Source organism: Bacillus rossius, chromosome 10 (assembly GCF_032445375.1).
Source record: "Bacillus rossius redtenbacheri isolate Brsri chromosome 10, Brsri_v3, whole genome shotgun sequence".
Classification (NCBI taxonomy): domain Eukaryota; kingdom Metazoa; phylum Arthropoda; class Insecta; order Phasmatodea; family Bacillidae; genus Bacillus; species Bacillus rossius.
Window position 1 is genome coordinate 45,766,584 of NC_086337.1, and position 26,812 is coordinate 45,793,395.

The 26,812-nt window shown below is 40.3% G+C and overlaps 3 protein-coding genes across 3 annotated transcripts; 1 reads left to right on the forward strand and 2 right to left on the reverse strand.

Moving 5' to 3' along the window:
- Positions 1 to 1,320: 1,320 nt before the first annotated feature.
- Positions 1,321 to 5,045, forward strand: LOC134536077 (elastin-like). Its single transcript, XM_063375610.1, has 2 exons — positions 1,321 to 1,449; positions 3,765 to 5,045. Exons 1-2 carry the CDS (start codon positions 1,438 to 1,440, stop codon positions 4,860 to 4,862), a joined length of 1,110 nt encoding a protein of 369 aa, XP_063231680.1. The 5' UTR covers positions 1,321 to 1,437; the 3' UTR covers positions 4,863 to 5,045.
- Positions 5,046 to 8,944: 3,899 nt separating this feature from the next.
- LOC134536079 (AT-rich interactive domain-containing protein 1A-like) lies at positions 8,945 to 18,204 on the reverse strand. Its single transcript, XM_063375612.1, has 2 exons — positions 18,102 to 18,204; positions 8,945 to 13,337 (listed from the first exon to the last, which is right to left on the reverse strand). The coding sequence occupies exons 1-2, from the start codon at positions 18,192 to 18,194 to the stop codon at positions 10,185 to 10,187; spliced, it is 3,246 nt and encodes a 1,081-aa protein (XP_063231682.1). The 5' UTR covers positions 18,195 to 18,204; the 3' UTR covers positions 8,945 to 10,184.
- A 2,095-nt stretch (positions 18,205 to 20,299) lies between these two features.
- On the reverse strand, positions 20,300 to 25,469 carry LOC134536081 (uncharacterized). The gene is made up of 2 exons (XM_063375613.1): positions 25,371 to 25,469; positions 20,300 to 22,551 (listed from the first exon to the last, which is right to left on the reverse strand). Exons 1-2 carry the CDS (start codon positions 25,392 to 25,394, stop codon positions 20,482 to 20,484), a joined length of 2,094 nt encoding a protein of 697 aa, XP_063231683.1. The 5' UTR covers positions 25,395 to 25,469; the 3' UTR covers positions 20,300 to 20,481.
- Positions 25,470 to 26,812: the final 1,343 nt, after the last annotated feature.

A 26,812-nucleotide genomic window follows, 5' to 3' on the forward strand; every position in this document is an offset into this window, starting at 1 on the left:
AGTAAACGAGATATGTACCTAAATTTTGTTTTGTAATTTACTTTATATTTTTTATTAATCTAAGGATATAAGAAAGACAGGATTTTTTTGAGGATTAGAGTGAAATTAATGTTCAAAAATATTTACTTTAAAAGTTACCATTTTCTGTCAATGTTGAAGGCAGAAGCAAAATTTTTTATTATTGGGAAAATATCTCACCATTTCGAGATATTCAAATATCAGGTGGTATTTCATAGCGTAATAAATAATTACCATTATATAATTTTAAAATGTATTAAAACGTTCACCATTGGGAAGAGTTAAATTTCTATTTTAAATCTACGAAAAGTGCCTGGGACTTATAACTTTTATCTGGCGTTGCTGAAGTGATCTCATCAACAAGTACAAATTGACAAGAATCATCAACCTTGTTTATCCAGCACTATGAGAACGTTTTGAGACTTAACGCAATGCAACCCACTACACTAACTGCAGGAGATAAATAACCGAGCCTGTTTGTAAGATCCAGGCAGTCAAATTGAAATAAATAACTAAAAAAAAAATTATATTAGGCATTTTATTTTCCTTGAAGTGATTGTATCCTCAAATTTTGCAGACTGTAGAGTATTGTGTAATGCATTGTTTACGTAATTTTAAATATATAAACATATTTTAAAAAAAATATGCTTTCACAGCCACTAAGTCATAGTGAACATATTATGCAATTTCATTCAAACAAAACTTTTAAGACACCCTTATTGCATGCATGGTGCATTTTGTACAAAAATCTCAACTCAGAAGGAAAGTTAAACTGCATTACATTACTCGGATAAAAGTTGATCTAACGTTGAATAAAAATTAATATCTTTGTTTCCTACCAGGTTACATAAGGCCTTATGATGATGATGCCGATCGTGGTAGTTAATATGAAACGTGTAACGCATATTCGGACGAGCTGGCTCCAAAGAGGGGCGCCGGAAGTACTTCTGCGGGCTTTCGGAACGCAGTCCGACCGTCAAAGGTTGCGGTCGCGTCGCACGCGCTGTGGGAGTTTCCACGCGCCGGGTCTCCGTTAACGTAAGCAGGGGCTCGAATCAGACGTGACAGCGACACGCTTGTGTTTAATTATTATTGTCAGCGCGGCACGCGGCTAGCGCCCAGGAGGGTTGTTTTCCCCGGGCGAGGATGGACGCGCGCGCGCTCAGATCCAAACAGTTGAAAGGCGCGCGCGCTCGAATCCAAACAGTTGAACGGCGTAACCTCGCCGGCGTGATCAAATTCTTTTATAAGCATGCGAAAACCGTCGTTATAAACAAATGGCAGGAGGGATCGTGACGTTGGCTCTCGAGCGGAAGAAACAGCAATTCTTCATTCGGGAATCGGGGGTATAAATGCCCGGGCATACTATCCCGCACGACACATTTCACATTTGCTCCGGCGAAGAAATAAGCCACCACCATGATCACTAAGGTAACTAAGGGAGTAGGCAGGTAGGGGAAGGCAGGGGCAACGCCCCCCCCTTTTTATAAAGAAATTCATTAACCAGCTTAATATAACCTTTGATTAAGATATAACTAAGATATGGCTCGATTCATGTTCACTGAATATTACAATTTACAGAAATAAGTAGCCTCCTCTTTGAACACGTATTAGGACACAATCATCAGCAGTAGTACAAAGTGTTTGGATCTATCGCTCACAAGTGTCACGTTTTATTTAAAGATTTCACGTTTCGAAGAAAAGCTCTTGATGTTCATCAGATAGACAAATATGCGTATTGAATGATCATCTTTTGAAAAATTTTCCGGGGGATGAACACCGGACTGGCCTCTTTTCTGTGAACTGGATTCCCCAAAAACCAGCCTTATCAAAAATTTATTCTTTTTAAAACTTCATCCCCCCCCCCCACCCCCCGCCACTTCCAACAAATCCTGGTAACGCCCATGAAGGTGCGAAACCTTTGGCGAAAAAGTGACGGAATATGAATCGTCCACCAGCCAGCAATGAGTTTCGCTTGTCTAGAAGATGAGAAATCCTAATTCCTTTTAGGCCTGAATTATTGAGTGACTCTCCTTTTGTGTGTGTGGAATCCCTTCACTGCTGACAGCATACAGATGTATGTATTGCTGTAGTTATTTTAAATATCCGCATGGAATTATATAGTTTTTTTCGGAACAAGGTATTTTACACTGCCATGAAATTTATAAACTTTCCTTCTCCAAACTTAATTTTTCACTTTATAATTTTTGAGGATCTTACTCTGCTATATTAAAATGAAGTGTACATTTCTGGCTCTGAAAGTCAAATAGTTAAATCATAAATAATAAATTTTTAGCATTTTAAAAATTTTATTTTCTAATTTGTGTTTCGTAAATGGCATAGAGTCAAAATTATTTTAACGAAATAAAAATTTGGCTGAGTGGATTTTGGAAACTACAGCGTTTGAACTTGAAGCCGATCGCCAATGAAGTAAGGTGAATAAATTATAGTCAATTCGTACATAAAGGCCTAAGAAATAATGTATGTTTTTTAAAAATAATTCAGTGAAAAAACAAAACAAAAACACATTTAATATAACTATATTTTTTTAATATAAGTCTGAAATAAAAAGGCGTAACTATTTCTGTACAAAAGAATAAATAACAAAATTAAAATTAAAAGTTGTTAGTTTAAAATTCGTACGTTTAAAGTTTATTTATGAAAATACTTAAGCATAAAAACTGAGCAAATAAGAAATACTGTGTATTAGCATTTAAGTACGTACTTTAAATGTAAGAGAAGGATGCATTATAAATTATGTCTTAAAACACCTAGCCTCGCATTAAAGGCGATTAGGTTTGCACTTCTGAGTCAACAATGCAACAATTCACGCGCAAGCATGCTTTTAACTTAATTAACAGATTATTCCAAGCCGTACTGGCATGGCTTAGATTCGTTTTGTTTAGATATGAAAGGTAATATATTTTAGCTTATTCAGATTTTATACTCCTTGCATCTAAATTCTTTAACTACCGAGGGTTGTGGTTTTCAATACAGGGCAGTAAAATTTAATGTTTTCCATGATTATTTTTTTATTGTTAATTATCTTATTGCTATTATCAGCTTAAACTTCACATTATATTATGTTGTAGGGTCATATAATTTTTTTTCTATCAAATAATTAATTAAATCCATACAATTTAGTTTTTATTGATTTTATACTGTATTATTCATCTTTTCATTGCAGTTGATGTGATGTTTATTTTTCTTAAGAGACTTCTAGGGCGTAAACTTCTCACCATGGGCGTCGCAATGATATATTTTTTTTTTGGGGGGGGGAGGGGGGACTGCAATTTATTTAGTTGTTGAGAACTATCGATCTCCTGGGGAAAAGGCGGGGGATCCGGGGTTCCTCCCCCGGGAAAATTTGGGGTTTGAAGGTGCAAAAAGGTGGTTTTTAGGCATTTTTCTTTCATAAATATTCTAATTATAGTTGGTTTCAAAATATAATTTATTTTTTATAAAAAATATTTTCAGAGAACAAATTTGTAAAAACACAGTGCTCACATTACCACGATTGGACTAAATGCACCATGAGCAACATATGGGTTAAATCACAGAAATCATATTAATAATATAGGCCTAACTACGACATTACATATATTATTGGAGAGGACGAAATGGAAGACTTTTATTATCGGGGGACGTGTCCCCCCCCCCCCCGTCCCCCACCCCCCGGTTGCGACGCCCATGCTTCTCACCAGCTGCTTCACCAGCTGACGGTCGCCGGCTGTGTTCTGTTTCAGGTGGTTGCCTTGGCGGCCCTGCTCGCCATCCCGGCCAGCGGGCAGTGCGGCTGCGGCTGCGGCGGGTGGGTCCACCCGGGTCTCGCCCCTCTGGCGCCCGTCTACCCCGACCTGGGTGCCCCCGGCTGGGGCTACCCGCGGCTGATCTCGGCGCTGGCACCCCGGGGAAGCACCGCATCTTCTTCCTCCTCCAGCTCGTCCGCGGCGTCTGGCTCCGGAGGTAGTTCCTCCTCCTCCTCCTCCACTTCCTCCGCAGGGGCCTCGCTGCCCTACGGAGCGTCGGCTCCCGTCGTGCAGGTGGCTCCCGTCTACCCGCCCTGCGGCGGGTTCTTCGGCGACTACTGGGGCGGTCGCGGCCACCCAGGGGTGTTCCCCGGGTTCGGCTCCGCCGCGTCGTCGAGTTCCTCGGCGGCTGGCGGCGGCGGGAGTGCCGCGTCGTCGTCTTCCTCTTCGTCGTCCGCCTCTGGCGGCGTCCTCGGAGCGCCCCTGGCGCCGATAGTCCCGACCTTCCCCGTGTTCCCGCCGTCGTTCCCGGTCGCCCCTGCGCTGCCCTCCTGGGGCGGTGTCTTCGGCGGGTGCGGCGGCGTCTGGGGAGGATATGGCTACCCTAGCGGCATTGTGTCAGGAGTCGGTTCTTCCGGAGCTTCTTCATCGTCCAGCTCTGCGGCGGCTAGTGGCCTTGGAAGTGCTTCTTCTTCATCATCTGCTTCTGCAAGCGCATCTAACCCTGGGTATGGATATGGATCAGCAGCTCCTTACGTCTCCGTGGCACCGATAGCACCATCTTACCCCGTTGCACCTATTTTGCCATCTTATCCCGTGGCACCAGCCCTGCCAATCGCCCCTATAGCTCCCGCTGCACCTTCTTGGGGCGGTATTGTTGGTGGGTACGGAATCGGCTCTGGTATCGGCGGTGTCTGGGGAGGATACGGCCTCCCCGGGGCTGCGTCCAGCGCCTCCGCCGCTGCTGCACTCGGCGGTCTCTCCGGCGGCCTTATCGGAGGATACGGATACCCTTCAGTCGGCGTGGGAGCTGCCTCCTCGGCCAGCGCTGCTGGTGTCGGGCTGGGCGGCCTCTACCCGAGACCCTGCTACTGAAGGAAGTCCAAACCCCAACGGCTAGGGATTCACTTCAGGTCGCTTGTCCGAGAAACGTGCGCTGCTGCCAGCTGACGAACATTCCCAACGAGCACAGACTGTACATACATATATTTTTTGTAACCTTAAAAAACAATTTTTTGAAATGCAATTTATCATGCATAAATAAAATTGTGCGCCCTATTTCATGTTTTGCTTTCTTATATAATCCCTATTTATATTCGTGCGCAAAACTAACTAATGCTACAGTTTCCGAGCAATAATATTGTTGCACCGAAATTAATTGAATTGATGATTTAATATTCATTACATGCAACATCATTTTATGATCATATTCGCGTTTTATCATGTTGAACGCAGCAAAATTTCACTACAAGTTGTCGTGAATTGTAATTTTATTAAAATATTTGTTAATAGGTAGAAAATATTTTCAAAAAAAAAATAATTCTGATCTGAACTTCTACTTTTTTACATACAAGCAAAATGTTTTGTAATATAAATGGAATCAAGTAATAGGTATAAGTTTTCTTATTGACAAACATTCTACGGAGAGATGTATTCCGTAAACTTGTTCAAAAATGTTGCTGAAGACCTCGGGAGCACGTCAGAATAAACGGAAATCAATTTTCCTGAACTTTGAAAAATTGAAGGCAAGTGACCACAACTCATGGAAGAGGGGGGGGGGGGGGGGGCACATTTTACACCATGCTCCCGCCTCTTAGTCTGAAACAATCAAAATCTAAAATTAATCGATTTTTGAAATTTTTGAAATTGTGCAAAAAGTTTGAGGGGGAGGGGGGGGGGGGCGAAAGCGGGACAGCCTACCTCTGGGAAAATTTGCCACCATGCCCCGGCCTTATGGGTACACAAAACGCATGGTTATTGTCCATAGCTCGACAGTAGTGTTTATTTGCCCCTAAAACCCTCCCCCTTATCACAACAGGTTATAGTCGTAAAATTATTGTATTGTCATCCGAATTACATATACTTGCAAAGTTTCAAATCGATATAACAATTAGAAGTAGTTTAAAATATACTTACAAGATTTGATTACATAGTAACAAGTGAAGCTAATAAAATCGTGTTGATAAAACCGGAAGCATGAACCTAACGCAACAATTTATGTGAGTAAATAACATTATTTGTTATTATCGTGTTATCCATAGATTATTTTATGTGGTACAGGTTTATGAGATCGTACTTTTAGGTAAGATAATACATTAACTTTTATTGTGCACAAACCAATCGTTGTTCTTCGTTGCGGGAGGATGGGACAGTTAAGCCCATTTGCACAGCCTTATAATAAAAATCTAAGTGATACGTTCCCATGTTTAACAAATTGAGAAATACTTATTTTTACCTTAATTGACGACTGAGAAGGCAAGCCTTAGTCATAGCGGGGGCAAACAAAAAAAATAGGGGAGGGGGACATAATTGCAAATACAATAGAAAACAATCTGTAACTAGAAAATTTTGCAACGGTCACTGCCAGTGACGAGCGTTGATTTTGCAATATCAAAGCACGCCTATCGAATTCCAAACCAAGTATTACGTAAAAGCGTAAATGTTTAGTGAAAGATTGGTGCTTTTCTGTAATGCTGTTTTTTGCTATGTTTTGCAATCATGATTCTCCCGAAACAATGGTCATTGGATTGCTTATTTAAGGTTGGGCAATTTCAGTCAATGTGAAGAGGCGCATGTGTGTGTGTCTGTGTGTGTGTGTGTATCAGTTAAATATTGCATGTATTTTTTGTCTTCTCAGAAGCTAATTTCTTAATTCTGTATGTTTCTGGCTGGGTTAGTTCTTTAACACTAGGCTTACCAAGCAGTCATTTTGACCTTTTTCCTTTTTTGTTTTGTGTAGTTCCTACAATTCCAACAATCATCTGAGGACGAAATTTCATGACTTTTAACTATTTTTTATGTACTTTTACATGATGTGCACACATTTGCTTTCAAGGCTTTACTTTTATGTTATTTTTGTATGGTACTGCTAGTCTTACCGAACAGTCACTTTGACTGTACTGCAGAAATGAAAATCAAAGTTGGCATAACAACTCGTTATTAATTTTTGACAGAGTTTATTTTTCCATTATGATCACATGTTATTTTTAAATAAATTTATGTCACTGGTATACATTGAAAAAATTATCATTAGTATAAAAATTGCTTTGGTTTCAAGAAACTGCAGAAACTGCCGATATAATTGTTCTCGTCGGTACCCGACTTTTCAGTGGATGACGCCTTTTCATAAACGAATCAATGTTGCATCAAATAAAAATATGCACAGAGCAGGAAGCACGTTCTGTGCTAAAAGATAATAACTGGACCTTATCATGTGAGGAACTGGAAACATTCATAGCAATACTTTATGCACGTGGAGCTTATGGTGCAAACACAATCCATGTTCTTCAGCTGTGGTCTCGCGAATGGGGTCCATTTTTTTTCACCAAGACAATGAGTAGGAACAGATTCACAGAGATTATGAGATTCCTGCGCTTTGATGAGAGAGCCACACACTCTCGTCGAAAACAAGATGATACATTTTGCCTCATATCCGAGATTTGGAGAATGTTTGTGAACAATTGCATTATCTGTTACCTACAAACCATCAGATAATATAACAATTGATGAGCAACTTTTTCCTTCAAAGTGTCGTTGTCCATTTACACAGTATATGCCCAACAAACCAGACAAGTTTGAAATGAAATACTGGCTGGCTGCAGATGCTAAAAATCGATACATTTTGAATGGCTTTCCCTACCTTGGAAAGGTGAAACAAGGCCTGCTGATAGATCTTTAGGTTAACATGTAGTGCTCCAACTGATGGAGCCATTCCTGGACAAGGGAAGAAATGTGACTACAGACAGTTGTTTTACCTCTGTTAGTCTTGCTAAAGAATTGAAAAAAAGAAAAACAAGCCTTGTTGGAACACTGAATAAGCCCAGATGGGAAGTACCGCCCTCTGTGAAACATGCTCACAATCCTTTACATTCAACTTCTCTTTTCAAAAACAATGATATGGTCCTTACTTCTTGCCAAGGAAAAGTGACAAAAAATGTTCTAATTCTGAGTACTCTTCACACTGGGGTAGATATTGATCAGCAGACAGAGAAACGGTTACCAGAAACGATATAGTTTTATAATGAAACAAAATACGGTGTTGATATTGTTGACCAAATGGCACGTAAATACACTACAAGAGCCATGAGTCGTAGGTGGCCAGTTCATGTTTTTTACAACATCCTTGACTTAGCATGGATGGATACAAGGATGTTACCGAAGATAAGATTTCAAGAATAAATTTTATTCCTTCTTTGGCAAAAGAGTTAGCTGGACCATATGTGGCAACACGTTCACATGTTCCAGTGGCATTTCCAAGTGCCTGAATGGATGTTCCACAATAATCTAGTGACAACAAGCGTATTCAGTGCCAAATATCCCTGTGTAACAACAATAAAACCAGAGATAAATGTTCCAAGTGCAGGAAACCAGTTTGTGGAGTAGGTACCAGCAGACAAAGAAGTATATGCCAAAAATGTGACGAATTATTCAGGAAAACTATAGTGACTATTATTTATTAGAATTGAATAAGAAAATCGCAGCTAATATAGTGTATTTGGAAAATTTTGCTGTTATTAGCTTATTGTAAAATTGAAGTCTGTTATTTTATTGCCATTACTGTGTTTGTTATAATTACTCATTTATTTGTATTTGGGATGTATAAATGTCATCTGTGTAGTATTTTCGTAGTCGACTGTTACTTACCATCAAGTGTAAGTAACTATAAAAGTGTAATTACCATACTTTTATTTTGCAATTACAGTGTTTATTTACATATTTTATTATATTAGAGTGCAAGAACAAAAAGAGGCAAATATTTGCACCAATGAAACTAAACCAGAGATATTGACTATGTTGGTAAACATTACGGGTTCAGAAAATGTTTGTATTGAAGTCAACATTATATGTATTTAGAAAATGTATTGTGTTCTTCCAGTATGCGAAACCACGTTTTAGGCAGCAGATTTGTTTCAAAAGTATAAGTTTATATTAATACAACATTTTTGTTTAAAAAATAAAAATTAAATATATATGAAAAATGTGAATTGGTAATATTGTATAATAATATTTTTTGCTGATAATTTTATTTTATCTCATCTTGTTTAAAAAATGTCAGAAAAAAATAACAACTATAAAATTGTTCTACACATTGAATTTCTTGTTTAATTTTATTTTAGTCAAGTGCATTTCATTAAAAATATATTATTACATATTTACTAAAGAAATATAAAAAACAGTCAAAATGACTGCTTTGGTAAGACCAGGGGGGTAGGCAATGATGGTAAGCCTAGTGTTAAACTTGAACATAATTAAGTTAGCGTTCCTTACTAAGTGTATATATAATATGGAACATATTTTATTTGACAATTTCACAACAAATTATAACATGATTATTGTCTTTTTAATACAAAAATCTTTTGAATTAAAACAGCGAGGCATATATAAACTGTAATTAAACTCCATATTTCAAGAGACCGAACTTCTGTTATTAGATCCAATGTCGAAATAAGTTTCCAGATATCGTTAATTGTGTAATATTTCGGAAATATTTCAGTTTTAAACTCTAATAATATTATAATATCGAATTATTGTTTTGTGTTATATGATATGCTTTTGATTATAGGAGTTAATAATCGTGTTGTATATATACACCTAACACAGTAGGTTTTTTTTATTAAAAACACACTGGCAAAATTTTTTTGACATAATTTAATCAACTTTTACAGTCGGTGAATAGAAGGCATCGAAACAAATGAACCACAACAATTACCAGGGTAACTATGTCTCCAAGACTGACCTCCAAACAAGCCACCTCCTTCGGGAAAACCAAAAGTAACTGAAGCTCTGCTGTATCGTGGGATATCGTTTCCTGAGTACGGTGTTCCAAACCGGCTACAATTTTGAATTGCGCTAGTTAGAGTTGGACCTATTCCGTATGAGCGATATCCATGTATCCAGCATGCACAGCTGTGGATACCATTTACTACAGATGCAATAGAAGCAGCTGAAGCACTGTTGTATCCAGGATGAATCTGTCCCAAGTATTTCCCTATATGGATCAGAGCAATTCCAGCTGCACCACAAGCAGGTTTTCTACTGGGATGAACAGGATACCCTGGCCCAAGAAAGGCCATTCATGGGACTAAGCACTACCAGATGCCCTAGAAACTGTTGATCCACTGGGATAACCAGATATCAATGTCCCAGGTACGGCCCTCATTGGGTCAGAGCACCACCAGCTGCACTAGAATCAGCCGATTAACAGGGGTAGCCAGGATATCCATGTCCCAAGTATGGCACTCTTTTGGCCAGAGCACCACCAGCTGCACTAGAAACAGCTAATCCACTGGGGTAGCCAGGATATCCATGTCTGAAGTATGGCCCTGTTTGGGTCAGAGCACTAGCAGCTGCACTAGAAACAGCTGATCCACTGAGATATCCAGGATAACTATGTCCCAAGTATGGCCCTCCTTGGGTCAGAGAACTAGCAGTTGCACTAGAAACCGCTGATCCACTGGGGTAGCCAGGATATCCCTGTCCTAAGTATGGCCCTCCTTGCATCAGAGCTCTAGCAGCTGCACTAGAAACAGCTGATCCACTGGGGTAGCCAGGATCTCCGTGTCCTAAGTATGGAGATCTTTGGGTAAGAGCACTAGCAGCTGCACTAGAAACAGCTGATCCACTGGGGTAGCCAGGATAACCATGTCCCAAGTATGGCCCTCTTTGGGCCAGAGCACCACCAGCTGCACTAGAAACAGCTGATCCACTGGGATTTTCAGGATAACTATGTCCCAAGTATGGCCCTCCTTGGGTCAGAGAACTAGCAGCTGCACTAGAAACAGCTGATCCACTGGGATAGCCAGGATAACCATGTCCCAAGTATGGCCCTCCTTGGGTCAGAGAACTAGCAGCTGCACTAGAAACCGCTGATCCACTGGGGTAGCCAGGATATCCCTGTCCTAAGTATGGCCCTCCTTGCATAAGAGCACTAGCAGCTGCACTAGAAACATCTGATCCACTGGGGTAGCCAGGATAACCATGTCCCAAGTATGGTACTCTTTGGGCAAGAGCACCACCAGCTGCACTTGAAACAGCTGATCCACTGGGGTAACCAGGAAAACCATGTCCCAAGTATGGCCCTCTTTGGGCCAGAGCACCACCAGCTGCACTAGAAACAGCTGATCTACTGGGATTTCCAAGATAACCATGTCCCAAGTATGGCCCTCCTTGGGTCAGAGAACTAGTAGCTGCACTAGAAACCGCTGATCCACTGGGGTAGCCAGGATATCCCTGTCCTAAGTATGGCCCTCCTTGCATCAGAGCTCTAGCAGCTGCACTAGAAACAGCTGATCCACTGGGGTAGCCAGGATCTCCGTGTCCTAAGTATGGACCTCTTTGGGTCAGAGCACTAGCAGCTGCACTAGAAACAGCTGATCCACTGGGGTAGCCAGGATAACCATGTCCCAAGTATGGCCCTCTTTGGGCCAGAGCACCACCAGCTGCACTAGAAACAGCTGATCCACTGGGATTTCCAGGATAACTATGTCCCAAGTATGGCCCTCCTTGGGTCAGAGAACTAGCAGCTGCACTAGAAACAGCTGATCCACTGGGATAGCCAGGATAACCATGTCCCAAGTATGGCCCTCCTTGGGTCAGAGAACTAGCAGCTGCACTAGAAACCGCTGATCCACTGGGGTAGCCAGGATATCCCTGTCCTAAGTATGGCCCTCCTTGCATAAGAGGACTAGCAGCTGCACTAGAAACATCTGATCCACTGGGGTAGCCAGGATAACCATGTCCCAAGTATGGTACTCTTTGGGTAAGAGCACCACCAGCTGCACTTGAAACAGCTGATCCACTGGGGTAGCCAGGATATCCATGTCCCAAGTATGGCCCTCTTTGGGCCAGAGCACCACCAGCTGCACTATAAACAGCTGATCTACTGGGATTTCCAGGATAACCATGTCCCAAGTATGGCCCTCCTTTGGTCAGAGAACTAGCAGCTGCACTAGAAACCGCTGATCTACTCGGGTAGCCAGGATATCCCTGTCCTAAGTATGGCCCTCCTTGCATCAGAGCTCTAGCAGCTGCACTAGAAACAGCTGATCCACTGGGGTAGCCAGGATCTCCATGTCCTAAGTATGGACCTCTTTGTGTCAGAGCACTACCAGCTGCACTAGAAACAGCTGATCCACTGGGATAGCCAGGATAACCATGTCCCAAGTATGGCCCTCCTTGGGTCAGAGAACTAGCAGCTGCACTAGAAACCGCTGATCCACTGGGGTAGCCAGGATATCCCTGTCCTAAGTATGGCCTTCCTTGCATCAGAGCACTAGCAGCTGCACTAGAATCATCTGATCCACTGGGGTAGCCAGGATAACCATGTCCCAAGTATGGCCCTGTTTGGGTCAGAGCACTAACAGCTGCACTAGAAACAGCTAATCCACTGAGGTAGCCAGGATACCTATGTTCCAAGTATGGATTTCTGTAAACACCACCATTTTCAGTGATGTCATAACCCCAGTATGATTCTTTGGAATTAACGCCATTACCAAAATCTGCAGCTGCAGCAGCAGAGGTTCTGGCATTTTCGGGGTATATGTAACCTGGGTAATGTGGTCCGTTTTGGTCTCCCCTTCTAGAAGCGCTAGAAGCAGCCACAGCAGTGCTTCGGGCAGGAATGTTACATCCACAATGTGGTTCTCCGCGAAAGTCACTACCAGCAGCTGCAGCTGCACTGGAAGCAGCTGTAATAGTGCCATAGTTTGGATACCTATAACCTTTTTGTTTTCCCTCCTTGGCATCACTGTCTTGGTATGATCTTGAAACGTCTGCAGCACTCGGGTTGTCAAGTTTTTCGTGTTTACAGTGTTCTTCCCTTGAAACGCCAACAGCGACGGCTGCGGTAGAAGCAGCTGCAACACTGCCTTTGGTAAGTCCTCCGTGTTCAAAATCGTTTTCTTTCTCGATGCCACCACGTACAGCTGCACTGGAAGTGGCTACAACACCATCATAGCTGTGTCCATAATTTTTTCCCTCTTGGTGGTTATCCAGATGTCTAGGTGGCAATTCTATACCGCCAGTTACAGCTGAGATAGAAGCAGCTGCAGCAGCGCTTCCGATGGCAATACGCCCATGTTCATAATCTTTTTCCTTCTCTTTGTCACCACATACAGCCGCTGCAACACTGCCGTAGCCATGTCCGTTATGTTCTCCTTCTTCGCGGTAACCTGGGAGTCCAGGTAGCCATTGTAGTTCTCCTTCTACGTCGCCACCGACTGCTGCACTTGAGGCTGGCCAAGCACGTCCGTAATTATCGAAAGGAAACGACCACTCATGTTGTTCGCGATCGCACGGTCTATGTCTCTCAAAACTTGAGGCGAAATCCAGCAGCAATGCTAATGTTGTGATCTGAAAAAGTAATCAAAGTACACAATTTTGCATTATTCATTAATTCATGTCTTATTAAAAAGCACACATAGTGATGGACACTAGAATCCCCAAAAAACTGAATATTTCAAAGTTAGCCAATCCATTTCTACCTAGGTCACGAACCTTAATTAACGCAGTTTGAAAGAAAATAAGTATATCAAATAAATATTTTTCTCTTAAGTTGACCTAGTATGTGCAAATAAATCTATGACTAATCCTGCTTGAGTTTTAATTGAATGATCCGTACAAGTTGGTTAACTATACCAAGAATGTGTATGTGCCTAAACCTCTATTAGAATAGTTCATGGTACTAAAGGAAACATGTCATGCTACATTTTTGTCGTCGTGTTCCAGGAAGACAACGTCTACCTACCTTCGACCACCTTATCAAACCCTATTAACAATGTGACATGTTTGGGGCATTTTGAAATGGCTCTTTCCATCTCAGTAAGAACCACTATGTCACTAGCGTATATGGGTTACAAGAAGCGTTGCCAATAAATGACTTGACTGACATCAGCTAAAGATAGTAAAATGTTGAAATTTTTGATATTTTACTGTTTGAAGTGCAGTATTACATGGCTTTTGAAGCATTCATGATATCTGAAGCAATAAGGTGTACTTTTTATGAATATATATATATATATATACTAACATTTTTCTAATGTTATTGTATAATATTCATTTGGTCATAAAATATTTATTTTTGTTTTCAGAGGTTGATAATAGAGTATCCTTCACAAACCTCAATTGTTCCGATAGAGGTCGCCTCGTAGCATAGTGATGGTGGTGGTGGTGGTGGTGTTGGGGGGGGGGGGGGCCTTTGGGTTTGAATCCCGGATAAGACATGAATGTAATTTGTGTTGTCCTAATCGTCTCCACGGCGCCTACAATTAAACAACGACTGGGCGTCACATAAAATAATAAAACTTTAAGGGATTTGGGGGGTGGAGATGGTTGGTTCACTTGTCACTGTCAAACGTGCCAATAGTAATTTTTGACATGATTCAAACCTCATCACTAGAAAAAAAATTCTACTCCATTTAATAACATATTACTGGTTAATACAAATTGTGCTTTAATCAAATACATATGAATGCATTTTATTTGTTTTTCTTATTGCTAAAATATTATTAAATACATAGCTTAGTCCATTGATTGATTATTTCATACTTGGCAGGCATTTATTCTTTATATTTACTTAAAATAAAGTTAAATTAATTACCTTTATTAGGAAATGAATGTTCATGAATTCGCATCGGTATTAAAAATATAAAATATTTGTAAATCATCAAATGTGTACAGTATCGAATGTATATTGAATTTTAACAAGATGGGAAGTATTTTAATAAAATTCCTTATCAAAAGGCAGTTCTCAAAGCCGTGGTTTCATAATTTTTTTCAATTCTTTTTTGTTTCATCAGAGTTGTTTATAATAGTTTAAAATTTGCTCTGTTTCGTTCTGTTTTGTGCTGTCATTTCTAGCGGCGGGTGGAGAAAGTACGTACACCTACTTGAAAAGCGAATGTATATCGCGCTCGACATTGAACAGCGCGACGCATTGCCACGTGGTTTCTCTAAGGCTGAGTTTATAAACTACACGAAACACAATAACGCACGTAACGCATATCCATAAGTTTATTTTCAACATGAGAACACGTGAGTTTTCTCTTTACCGAGGTTAGATGTTTACATACATCTGGCTAATGCTTAAAAACTGGATCAAATTTATTTTTATTTAACTTACATAACCTAAACCATTTTTTTTTTTAATTTTAGTCACCATCACCTAGACGTGCGTAAAGCTACCCTCCTGAAAAAAAGAAATCAAATTTCTGTGAGAATATTGTTTATGTAACATACCTAACCTTTTATTTTTAAAATAGCTAGAGGAAGGGGGGGGGGGGGGATCGAAATTGCACAAACGCATATTATTAGGGTGTCTGACTCGGGGTCAATGAACTGTAGATTTCCCATTCATGCTGCGAGCGTACGTGCTTCAAACTAATGGGTTTGTTTTTTTTACGCATTATCAAAACTCCATACTAATTGCCACTCACTTCCCATCCCCCAATGCATGTTGAAATAACACACCCCCCCCCCCCCTTCCCAACGCCAAATAACGTCTGTCGTCAGCTCCTTTGTTTACTCTACTTCAACACTCACCTTATATGAGCATGGGGATAAACGAAAGGAACTTGGTTGATTTTGTCTAGAAGGGAAGGGGGGAGGGCCCTTGCGCTCACCTCTCAGCCACCTCCTCCACTTTTCCCATTTGTAGAAAAATTGAAGATAAAAAAAAATTGTTCTAACCTGGCCCACCCGGGAGTGGGCTGATTGGTTCGAGTAGCTCCATTGCTAATCACATTTGCATATATTTTTTAATTTAAACAAATATTCTCTTATGCATTATACTCAAATTATTTAAGGCTTTGATTTGGTTTTATTCTGCTAAAAAGCATTTGATAAATACCAACCAATAAAAAATTGAAAAAAACTTTAATTTATTACTAATGGAATTTGAGTTAATATTTAATCCACATTTGTGACTTGATTCCTTCAAATGTTTTCTTTTGTTAACTGCGTAGTGGAAAGATCTCGAAAACGACATCTAGTTAATGGTCATTAGCATTTAAATAATTTTAGCAGGTGAGTAGTTGAGTAAGGATTTATATACTAACCCGCAGTAAAAGATAGGTGCATATACAGACTGGGTTCGATTCCCGGCGGAGTCAAACCAGGAGTTGTTTTTTTTCTTTTGAAAATGAGAAACGCGGTGGACGTTGCCGTGAGCAGATAGGTTTTTATTGAGGTACTACTGTTTCCCCCGTCTTTCCATTCCGTCAATGCTCCTTTATCGTCTCGTCTGCTGTTGTTGGCAAGACGTTAAGGTGGTCGCTATATCGGGTCGCCAGACGACGTGCGGAACTCCAGGTGTTGAGGCACCATTTACAAACCGCTCAACATTTATTAAAAGAGTCTAGGTACGATCCACATTTAAGGAGCCCGCCTAGTCGAGAATTAATTTGTGTTAGTGATGATAAGTGCGACGCTCGCTAAACTACTCAAGATATCCTAGTGGCGCGCTGTGTTCTTTCGAGCATAGGACAACTGAGGCGTTTAGTATCATAACCAGCTCAATCCATGAATTTTCAAAATATTTTTAACGTAATTTGATAGGGCATGGTCGGTACTATCGCGCTATATAAAAAAAAAGGAACGAATCCAGCTCAATCCTATCGCCGGTGTCAAAAACAGATTTTATTTAAAAATGGATTGAGCTGGTTATGATATAAAACACCTTAACTATGAAATTTGAGCGGTGACGTAACATTAAATGGCGGAGAAATGAAGATAAATGCGTAATGCAAGTCCCTTGAGTGCTTTTAAGAATCTGTAACCTGTTGTTTTATGCCTCAAAATTACTCTGAAAACATGCCTTTTAGCCATTTTAACTCTTCTAAAAAATACAGTTTAAAAATTTAATCCGGAAATAAAACTACCTATCGACCCTCTAAGAATTATTAAATGATATTCGTTAGCAAACCCCACTAGGATATCTGGAGTAGTTTTCAAATCGCGTGGTTTTTCCTTAAGCTCTGCGCACCGCGTGTGTGCCCGGGTAGTCGGTAGTCTTAAGAGCCATTTCACTTTACTACACAATTTTATTTCCATGTTTTCGTCTTTAACGTGTACCTTTTGTACAGTGGAAAAGGCTAAAACGGGTGTTTTCACGGACGTATTTAGGCATGAAGAATTCCACGCAGCAAATGTAAATGCTATAGGGAAATGCAGGGAGTCTTTATCTTTAATATTCCACCATACAGTTATGGCGTCACCACTTCAAGTCCCATAGAGGTGCGTTACCGACGCTAAGACTGCACGCCAGTTCGTTCCCTGGCGCATAGAGGCTAAGAGGCGTGTGATGCGCGAGCCAATGTCGACCTTAGCGCCCCCATGTTCTTTAAGACCCCCCCACATACGATCATTCCGAACTGTCAGTTCGGACTTACCAGTTGGAACTTAATATTCGGAACTGCCGTGTGTGAGCAAGGACGGTGGACTGATCAGTTGGAACTGATGGACTGGCGAACTGATGGCTTTCCATCAAAATCGGACTCTGGGCTCGAGATTACTCAGTCCGAACTGCCGCGCGTGGGAACAGTGTCTTCGCCAGTCCAAACTGTCGGTCCAAACGATCAGTCCACCAGTCCATCAGCTGAGTGCCCGTGACAGACATCTTTTTTTTCTTTTCTTTTTTTTGCTATTTGGTTTTCCTTTTTCTAACTAAAAGTGCAACCGCACTTGAGACATATTAAGTATCTTATCTTTGAAAGATTTGTGCAATGGGAGTGTATGACTTGATGTAAGCTTTTGGACATACGCCATTGCTAAGCACATGCATTTTTTTGCTTAATTTGTGTTTTTGTCTTTTGGGTTTTTTGTAGTTTTCTTCTACAGACATACATACATGTGCTTAGCAATGGCGTATGTCCAAAAGCTTACATCAAGTCTTAAGTTTCTTCCATGTTCTGCGATGAAACGATGCATCCAACAGCAACAGCAACCTAAAATGACTGATCGTGCGTGGGGAAGGCTTGAGTCCAGTCCAAACTGTCAGTTCCGAACTGGGAGCTGGACTGGTCGTGTGTGGGTTCCCTTAGAGCTCCCCCGCGTTAAGCCGCAATTCATTAACTCGTCCACACGATGGAAGAATTCGCTGTCGCGTGCCGTCTTACATACCTTCACTATCATGACAACTGCTTCTCTTCGCCTTTCTCCTCCGCTGGAACAATGTGTCAGTTTGCAAACGGCGCGAGTCTTAAGTCCCCACATTTATACTCGCGTTGCAAAAGAGCAGCATTATCTCGAATAACACCGAACACGAAAGTCTTTGTTGGGTGTTATGACACCGAACGCTTAATTCACAACTCCCCCCCCCCTCCACCGTACTTCCTTCTATTTATCTTTTATAATACTCTCCGCAGTGCTGCAGCTTGCAACGACAGTTTTGTATAGGCATGAATGGCCCTATAGCCGAAATAGCGCGCGCGCTACGAAGAAAACACAACAGAAAATTATATTTCATAACTTTAAGAAGTAAAATAAATTTAGTATTGAAATAGTTCCTGTCTTTTTAAAATAAAAGTTATGTCATAATTGCATGAAACAAAAAAAACCGAATTCAGTAAAGTTGCACAAATCACTTCAAAACTGAGACATAAAATAAATTAATAGAAAATATCGGTCGAGTTCGTTAATAGGCATAATCCGACCAAAGCGGAACCATTAGAAAACGTTAAAAAAAAAAAATCGAATTTTCGATAAGATGAACGCTGCAAGAGGTTAAAAAAACAGAGGTTGAAATCAAAATATCGTTTCATAATGCCGTACCATGTTCACTACTAAATCTATTTTTATTTATTTTAAAACTTTTAACTACTATCTACATTTTATCTGAAATAATTTTAATACAACCAACAAGTGTTCAGGAACTAAAAATGCCTAGCATAAAACTCATAAATATTATCTAAAACTTCTGTGTGAAACAATTGTTTACACAACTATATTTGCTAGGTGTGTAAAACCAGGGGTTTTTAGAACAAGTTCGTTTAGCATAATAAATAAAGGTATTATAGAAAACACCTATATTTGACAATGAGCCTAGCTTTGGCACTCATCTTCGATTGCGAGATATGCGTGATATTTTCCCAAGGCTTTCTCCACGCTGCTACTCTAGATAATGATGTCGTAAGTGTAACACGTATCTTTTCACTTCATTAAAATACTTGTTATGTTCAGTGGAAACAAATACATTTTGAGCAATTGATACTCGCGAGTAAGCAAAAAAAATTACTTGTGAGTCTGATTAACACGATGTATCTAAATTCTCTCGAGCAATCAATGTTTATTTATTTAGTTGTTTTATTGTGAATGAATTTAGTGCTTTTAACCTAAAATGGAAAATTACTGTCCAAGGGTGTTGGTAGTTTTTGTTCAAATATTTATATTAAAAAATTGTAATTTATGCTTAGATTCTGACCATCCTCTTCAGTATATTCAGTAAAATATTTTTTTTTCTTTATAGAACTAAACCCACCTCATTTTTACCCCATTGCGTGATTAAATCCTGACTATAGTAAGGACAAGTTTGTAGTGTTGGTGTGTATATATTCAATACTAAATGCCTTAACTTTAGCTTAAATTGCTTCCGAAATTATATTTTATTAAATCCAATATTATACCCCTCCATTTATAGTTCTATTATATTAAATATCATAAAAAATAAGTGTGTATTTATCGCATCTAAAATCAAGCTTCTACAATAAATGGTACAATGTATCTCCTTAAGCTTTATTGGGGTGGGAATCTTGCGAGTATGAATAGTCTTATGTTAATCCTTTATATAGAAAAATTTAATTTTTTTATTTACGATTTCACCGAAATACTTTGAACCTATTTTCCGTGAAGATTTAACAAATATTAACTTTAAAATAGTTTTTTTTTTTGTATTTGTACAACTTCTTATCAACAAATATTTTACTTAAAAATTATAATTGTTTTAAATAAACAGACACGCCTTTGTTTAGATATTTATTTATTCTAAGAATAGATATATTGCTCCTTTATAAAATTATAAAACGTGCTTAATTAACTTGTTGTATTTGTACAAAACAATTGTAAGAGCACTAAGTAGAGCATTTATGAAATGTCACCAGACAGTGTGTTCGGAAATCTAGTTGAAAATCTTGGTAGTTTATTTATTCCCAAATAATTTCCAATTATAATAATGTTAAACCTTTTAAGTTTTTTTTCACGCCACAAAAACTACTATTTTTGTAACCAGTAAAAAAAAACCGTTGAAATTTCAGCCAAGTTCGGAACTTAAAATAAATTATGAAAGATCATATTTATATTATAAAATTAATTACTTCAACCAATTTACAAATAATATTTTTATTCAGAAATATTTTACAACAAATATACATAACTTTACTCTCTGCTGTTTTCAGATTGCTTAAAGCAAATTAAATATTATCACAGGCACTGTGCTTACTTGTAAGAGAAAAGTATCTAAATACAATACTAAACTAAAAGGAAAAATAATTGCATATTCCCTTTCTTAATCATCGTTTTCTTTCGACGAAGATTTTTCGGAGCCACCATCATCAGAAGATCCCTTGGATTGTTTGCAAATAGCGTTTCCTTCGTCGACGACGTTGGAAACACTTTTATAAACTTGGATTTTATAAACACCGCTCGCGCCTGGACCAGAACTTTTTAGATCGCCAGGCTTGGAGCTTTTGCTTGAAGAACCACCAGCTGTGTTCTCAGGATCTGAGGAACCCTCAGAACCAGCTGCTGCAGATTGGGAGACACTGCCCGCAGAAACTACCCCAACCGTTGCAGTCTGTCCTGCGCCCTCTTGGCCTTCGCCGCCAGCACCTGTACTAGCTGCGCCCGACGCAGCCACGCTTGCACCGAGAAATGTTTTTCCACCGCCACCACTTGAACCAGTGGAAGCAGAAGGCGCGGCAGAAAGACTGTCCCAATTGGCACCTCCAGAGGCGCCTAAACTTGCACCAATTCCCCGGCTTCCATATCCGCCGGACTGCCCTCCAAGGCTACCCTCCGAACCAAAACCTCTGCCACCTCCAGTGCCTACCCCGATATTACCTCCTGATAGTCCTACTCCATAAGATAGTCCTTCAGAGCTACCTCTCCAACTACCACCTCCACCACGTCCATAGCCGACCCCGACACTCATTCCTGAACCACCTACTCTACCAAACTGTCCCCCAGAGCTACCACTCCAATCTCTTCCGCCCCTAACGCCTATTCCATCACCAAATCCTGAACCTCCATATCCACTTGATTGTATTCCAGATCTGCCACTCCTACCACCACTTCCACCACCTCTATATGCAACTCCTACTCCACCTGACTGTCCTCCAGAGATATCACTCCAACTACCACCTCCACCACCTCCACCACCTCCACCACCTCCACCACCTCCACCACCTCCATAGACGACCCCAACACCAATTCCTGAACCCGCTACAAGACCAGAATGCCTTCCAGAGCTACCACTCAAGTCTCTACCACCACCAACGCCTATCTCGGCACCAAATCCTGAACCTCCGAATCCACTTGATTGTCTTCCAGAGCTACCACCACTTCCACCACCTCCACCACCTCCAAAGCCTCCCCCGAAACCAACGCCTACTCCACCTGACTGTCCTCCATAGATACCACTCCAATCTCTTCCACCTCCAAATTCACTTGATTGCCCTCCAGAGTTACCACTCACACCACCACTTCCAATGCCTCCCCCAACACCAACGCCTACTCCACCTGACTGTCCTCCAGAAATACCACTAAAACTTCTTCTTCCCCCATAGCCTATTACAGCACCAAATCCTGAACCTCCGAATCCACTTGATTGTCTTCCAGAGCTACCACCACTTCCACCACCTCCACCACCTCCAAAGCCTCCCCCGAAACCAACGCCTACTCCACCTGACTGTCCTCCATAGATACCACTCCAATCTCTTCCACCTCCAAATTCACTTGATTGCCCTCCAGAGTTACCACTCACACCACCACTTCCAATGCCTCCCCCGACACTAACGCCTACTCCACCTGACTGTCCTCCAGAAATACCACTCAAACTTCTTCTTCCCCCATAGCCTATTCCAGCACCAAATCCTGAACCTCCAAATCCACTTGATTGTCTTCCAGAGCTATCACTTCTACCACCACTTTCCCCACCTCCAACACCTACTCCGACACCAACAACCGAGCTTCCAGATCTGTCCGCTCCAAAACTTCCGCCCCCTAGTTCTAATCCATCTTCCCCGCCTCTTCCTCTTCCACCTCCACCTCCACCTCTTCCTCTTCCACCGCCTCCCCCTTCTGCCCCTTCTCCTCCACCTCTTCCTCTTCCTCCTCCCTGTTCTACGCCCACACTTGCAGTCGCCAAGGCTGACGCAGAAACACCGCCTCCTGATTGTCCTCCGTCAGCGCAACCTCCATCCCCTGGGCCGCCGCCTCCGCCGCCTCCGCCGCCTCCGAAGCTCAAGAAAGCACTCGAGCCGCCTCCAGCTGCGTCTCTCTCGAAGGCCTCCACTCCGTGACTGCCCCGTTGTATAGACTCTGTGACAATGGCCAGCGCCCCGAACGATGCAAATACCTGCAACACAGCGAGACAATGGTTTGGTCTTCCCTTCTCACACTTTACGCAGAATTATTATTTTATTGACGTGATAACGTCTTATAAATCGATGAACGCCGACTGCACGCACGAACAATTGTCACGTTCCGCCTGAGCCGAGCGTGCAAGAACCGGCCAACCACCGTGCGAGAAAATCTCCTATAATATCAAACCGGTTAAGGTGGGCTTTTTAACTAATTGTTCGTGATTATATTTAAACAAATTATTTAAATTAAATTTGCAAAAACTGTAAATAATATTTGAAAATTAAAAAGTTTGCGATTTTTCATCAATGTTTTCTTATGACGTTATTACGTATAATTATCGTCTGTAAACCGACTTTACAGAAAACCCCCCTTTTTTTAATTTCATTTTAATATAATATTCCTTTGAAAACCAGTTGCCTAGAAATAGTTTGTAATATTACAAGAAAAATATTGTAAATTTGTATAGTATATTGCTATCGTTATTGAAGTGAAACTTCTTTGCTGAAGGGGTTACTATTTTCGAGGTTGACGAAAATTCCGATCGCATGAGAGGAATATTTAGGTACGTGGTGGAAGAACCGGTGAAGAATGAGAGTGCGTCAGCGGCGACGTCACTCCAACGCATGCACTAGCGGTCGAAAGAGAAATTGGCCATGCTGTTTAGGGAGGGAGGGGGGGGGGGGGATGTGGCAGGTACGTAGCGTCGCATGCTTCATGCTATAGAGCATCCCACTCTTAGATTGCAGTATGGAAGTAAATGGGCGCATTCTCTCTCTCTCTCTAACACACGCCGATTGCCGTTAGCACTGTCCTTGTTTCTTCGTGCGTTGTTGCCAAATATCAAACGAAATTTAAAATTTTAATTTTTGGACCAAGCTTTTTTTCATATTGTGTAGAATCAAAATACGCATCAGGCAATGCTTATTTTGAATACTTAACAATATTTTAAGTGTCCGAAAAAATTAAACAACATAACTTATTCGCTGCGAACTGTTTTGAAGTATTCCGATATGTTTCACATCAAAAAAAAAAAAAACCTACATGTGTATTTCATTCAGATTTTTTTTATTAGTAAATTAATGCCTTAGGACGCCACCGAACAAATGTTAAGACAAAACTGTACAGGTTTCACTTAAATAATTTTTTTAATATATTGAAATGCATTTTCTCACAAACTGACACATCAAAAAGTTGACCCGCGGAAAATTTTTTTTCTATTAAAGATAGCTGGGGGACGAAAGCGAGAAAAATGTTCACAATGAATTGAATTAGTTTTTAAAAGCAGCGCCATCTCAATTGCTTCTACAGTTTCCGTGGAAATAGCTGTTAAAGATGTGTCTTATCAGTACAAGAGCGCGCGCTGCCGTCGTAAGAGGAAACAAGGTCATGTGTTTAGATAAGTGGGGTTCTGTCCTACAAGCAATTTCAAATACATGGCTTTCTTAGTCAACAAAAAATATTATAATCGATTCTTGAACATAATATTTAAAATGTATGAAATAAATACGAAGGAATTTAATAGCGATCATGGTACAAAATTTTGAATTATTTTTCTATCCTTCTCACCAAGCATCTTATCAAACATTGTTTTAGACAAAGTTTTGGAAAATAATTATGATATAATTACAAACAATTTAAACAGATTTGATAATGTGTCTACTAAGGCAGTTAGGACGTTTTTTTGTCCGGTGAAATTTTTTTTCGAACCCATGCAGTATCAAAAATGTATTTAGAAAACATTTTTCGGCATTAGGTAATCCGAGTTATCATACGTTAAAACGGATTCGATATTATTCATATGGGAGTTGTTGCGATTTTTCTGTTTTTCAAAAAATCTTCCCCATTTCGAACCAATTGTTCGGATTTTTCCCATAACTTACTCGACCGAGAATTTCCATTACCGTATTTTATTTATCATTTTGGACATGACTTGTCCAAAAATACGGCATTTATCGGGCCCATGAAAATGTGATATATATATATATATATATATATATATATATATATATATATATATAATTATATAGGTATATATATGGGATTTTTAGAACAGAAAAGAAAACTATAAGAAAATTTCGTCTACAATAGGTAGTTTTTATTTGAAATTTACATAAAAGTGGCATTATTACAAATTTATATGTGTAATAGTATAAAATATTATAAATTACGATATGATTTCTTAAAATGCTTCTTGTTCTATCCAAATTACAAAGACACGCATCTCCTGAAATTCGTAATGTGTTAGAGATTTGGCAACAGCGCGCGCCATAAGCCGTGTACTGCAATCTAAGAGTGGGACGGGCTATAGTTGTAACGGCCTGACGGGGTGACGGCAGGGGAGAGGTAAAATCGTCGCAGTAGTGATGCTACGGAATTCTCGTTAAGGCAACTAACTGACTATCCTTGTAAAAGTTTTAACAAAAAATCACATTATCTTGGAGTACCTACCCGTCTTAATAAGCCTCTGTTCACGTCCGTGCGACGTAAGAACTATCGAATAAAATTTAGTTTCAACTTTGCCAACCTAGTAAAAATAGCGTCTTTTTCTTTTTAAGATTTCGAAATTAGATTTTTTTTTTTTTAGCTTGGCTGCTACGGAAAAGTTGTATCAGTAAAAAAAAATTCCAAGATGGTATTACGTCTACTGTCTACTAACAGCAGCAAATATATTTTTTGCGACATAATATTGGATTATTATAGAATTAAGTCGTAATTTCTAATCCTCACGGGGGGAAAACTAAAGAAGTTCAAGTCAGAACTCAACTTTTACTCTCTAACCCTGGCAGGCCTGAGATTCGCGGACCCACTCACCTTCGCTAACGTGATTGTCCTCATCGTTCTGCCTCGTGTTCCAGAAGACTGCTCGTGCTTCGGTGATCACGGGTTTTAAGTACTTATACTCCTGAGATGTGCTGGGGGAGAAAAAAAAAAAAAAGAGCCCCCCGGTCGACGGAGGCCGTGTGTATCGGCCCGACCTTGCAACCGCTTCGATAAGCCCCCCGTCGGGTGCTACGCCCGCTGGGACTCCGCCCCATCACGAGGCTGGCTTTTCTTGCGGGCGCCTGACGCAACACCCGGGGCGGCCCCTCCTTGCCCAACTGCCTGCATGTCCGCTCCACGCGACCAGCGAATTAACGAGACCTCCGGTGCCTGGAGTCATGTCCCACGGCAAGGAGGGGGGGGGGGGGGGGGGGCGATTGCAGCAGATAGCCGAACGTCACGTTTTTCTGCTATCCCCACAAATTTACCCGGGTCACTCATCCTTCCTTTCTCGTAATTTTAACACTCACTGCGCACATAAACACTCGAATTTCGTATAATCAGACTAATTAAATTGCCTTCAAAGATACGTGCATATAACTGCAAAAAAAATATATAAAAATTACTCTTTATCGAGATAGCGTTCAAACATTTGCGTTGAGGATTTGAGAGGTTAAAGTTCTAATTTATTGCACTAAACAAAGATTATTTGTTTATTGAAAGAATGAAGACCAAATGAAATGTAATTTTCTTTCTCTCCCCCCCCCCCCTCCTTCTTTTACAATTCCTTCCCGGCCTATCATGCTCTCTGATAGGGGTTCATTTTTAATGTGCACGAAGAAAAAAAATATCCAACTCCAGAGCAGCTTACGTAAATTGAAACCTCTTCCATTTTTCGGCAATGGTTTTGCACCCAAAACTTTTTAATTCGTGATAAACAAGTCTGTAGCCAAGCGATTCAGAGTTCACTGCACACTGCAATCATATGGGTTCCATAGCGCATATATATATATATATATATATATATATATATATATATATATACATACGTGTGTGTCACGCCTCGAATTAAAAAAAAAATATATAGTTTTGATAAAATTAATAAAAAAATAATCGTTAGACTTAAAACAAACGTGGAATAAATATAAACCAAAAATGCCTCCTTGGATTCAACAGTTTTTTTTATGGGCCTCAAAGTCGCATTTACTTGAGTATCAATATGGTGTGTCAGTGTGATTGCAAAATATGATGATTGGGGAAATTCTGTATTTAAGACCCGAGGGTGCAGTAGCCGTTTCCATTGTGAAAATTCGGAAAACTTGGTCGAAAACAGGTTTTTTTTATTTTTAATAAAGATAATCTAATTAATAGTATTAAACCGATTTTCGGAAAAGAAAAAAAAATTCTTCAATGTGAAAACTGACTTCCTCTGAAGAATCCATGTAGGCTCTGGGTCTTACTATATCCTTTCTGCGCGAACTGCAGACAGACAA

Bases quoted from the DNA above. Each gene is read 5' to 3' on its own strand.
- LOC134536081 (XM_063375613.1), bottom strand. From the start codon at position 25,394: ATGAGGACAATCACGTTAGCGAAG. The intron at 22,552-25,370 runs GTGAGTGGGTCC...GCTGTGTTGCAG, and splicing joins GGACAATCACGTTAGCGAAG to GTATTTGCATCGTTCGGGGC.
- LOC134536079 (XM_063375612.1), bottom strand. From the start codon at position 18,194: ATGTGGGGACTTAAGACTCGCGCCGTTTGCAAACTGACACATTGTTCC. The intron at 13,338-18,101 runs GTATGTAAGACG...TTACTTTTTCAG, and splicing joins CAGTTGTCATGATAGTGAAG to ATCACAACATTAGCATTGCT.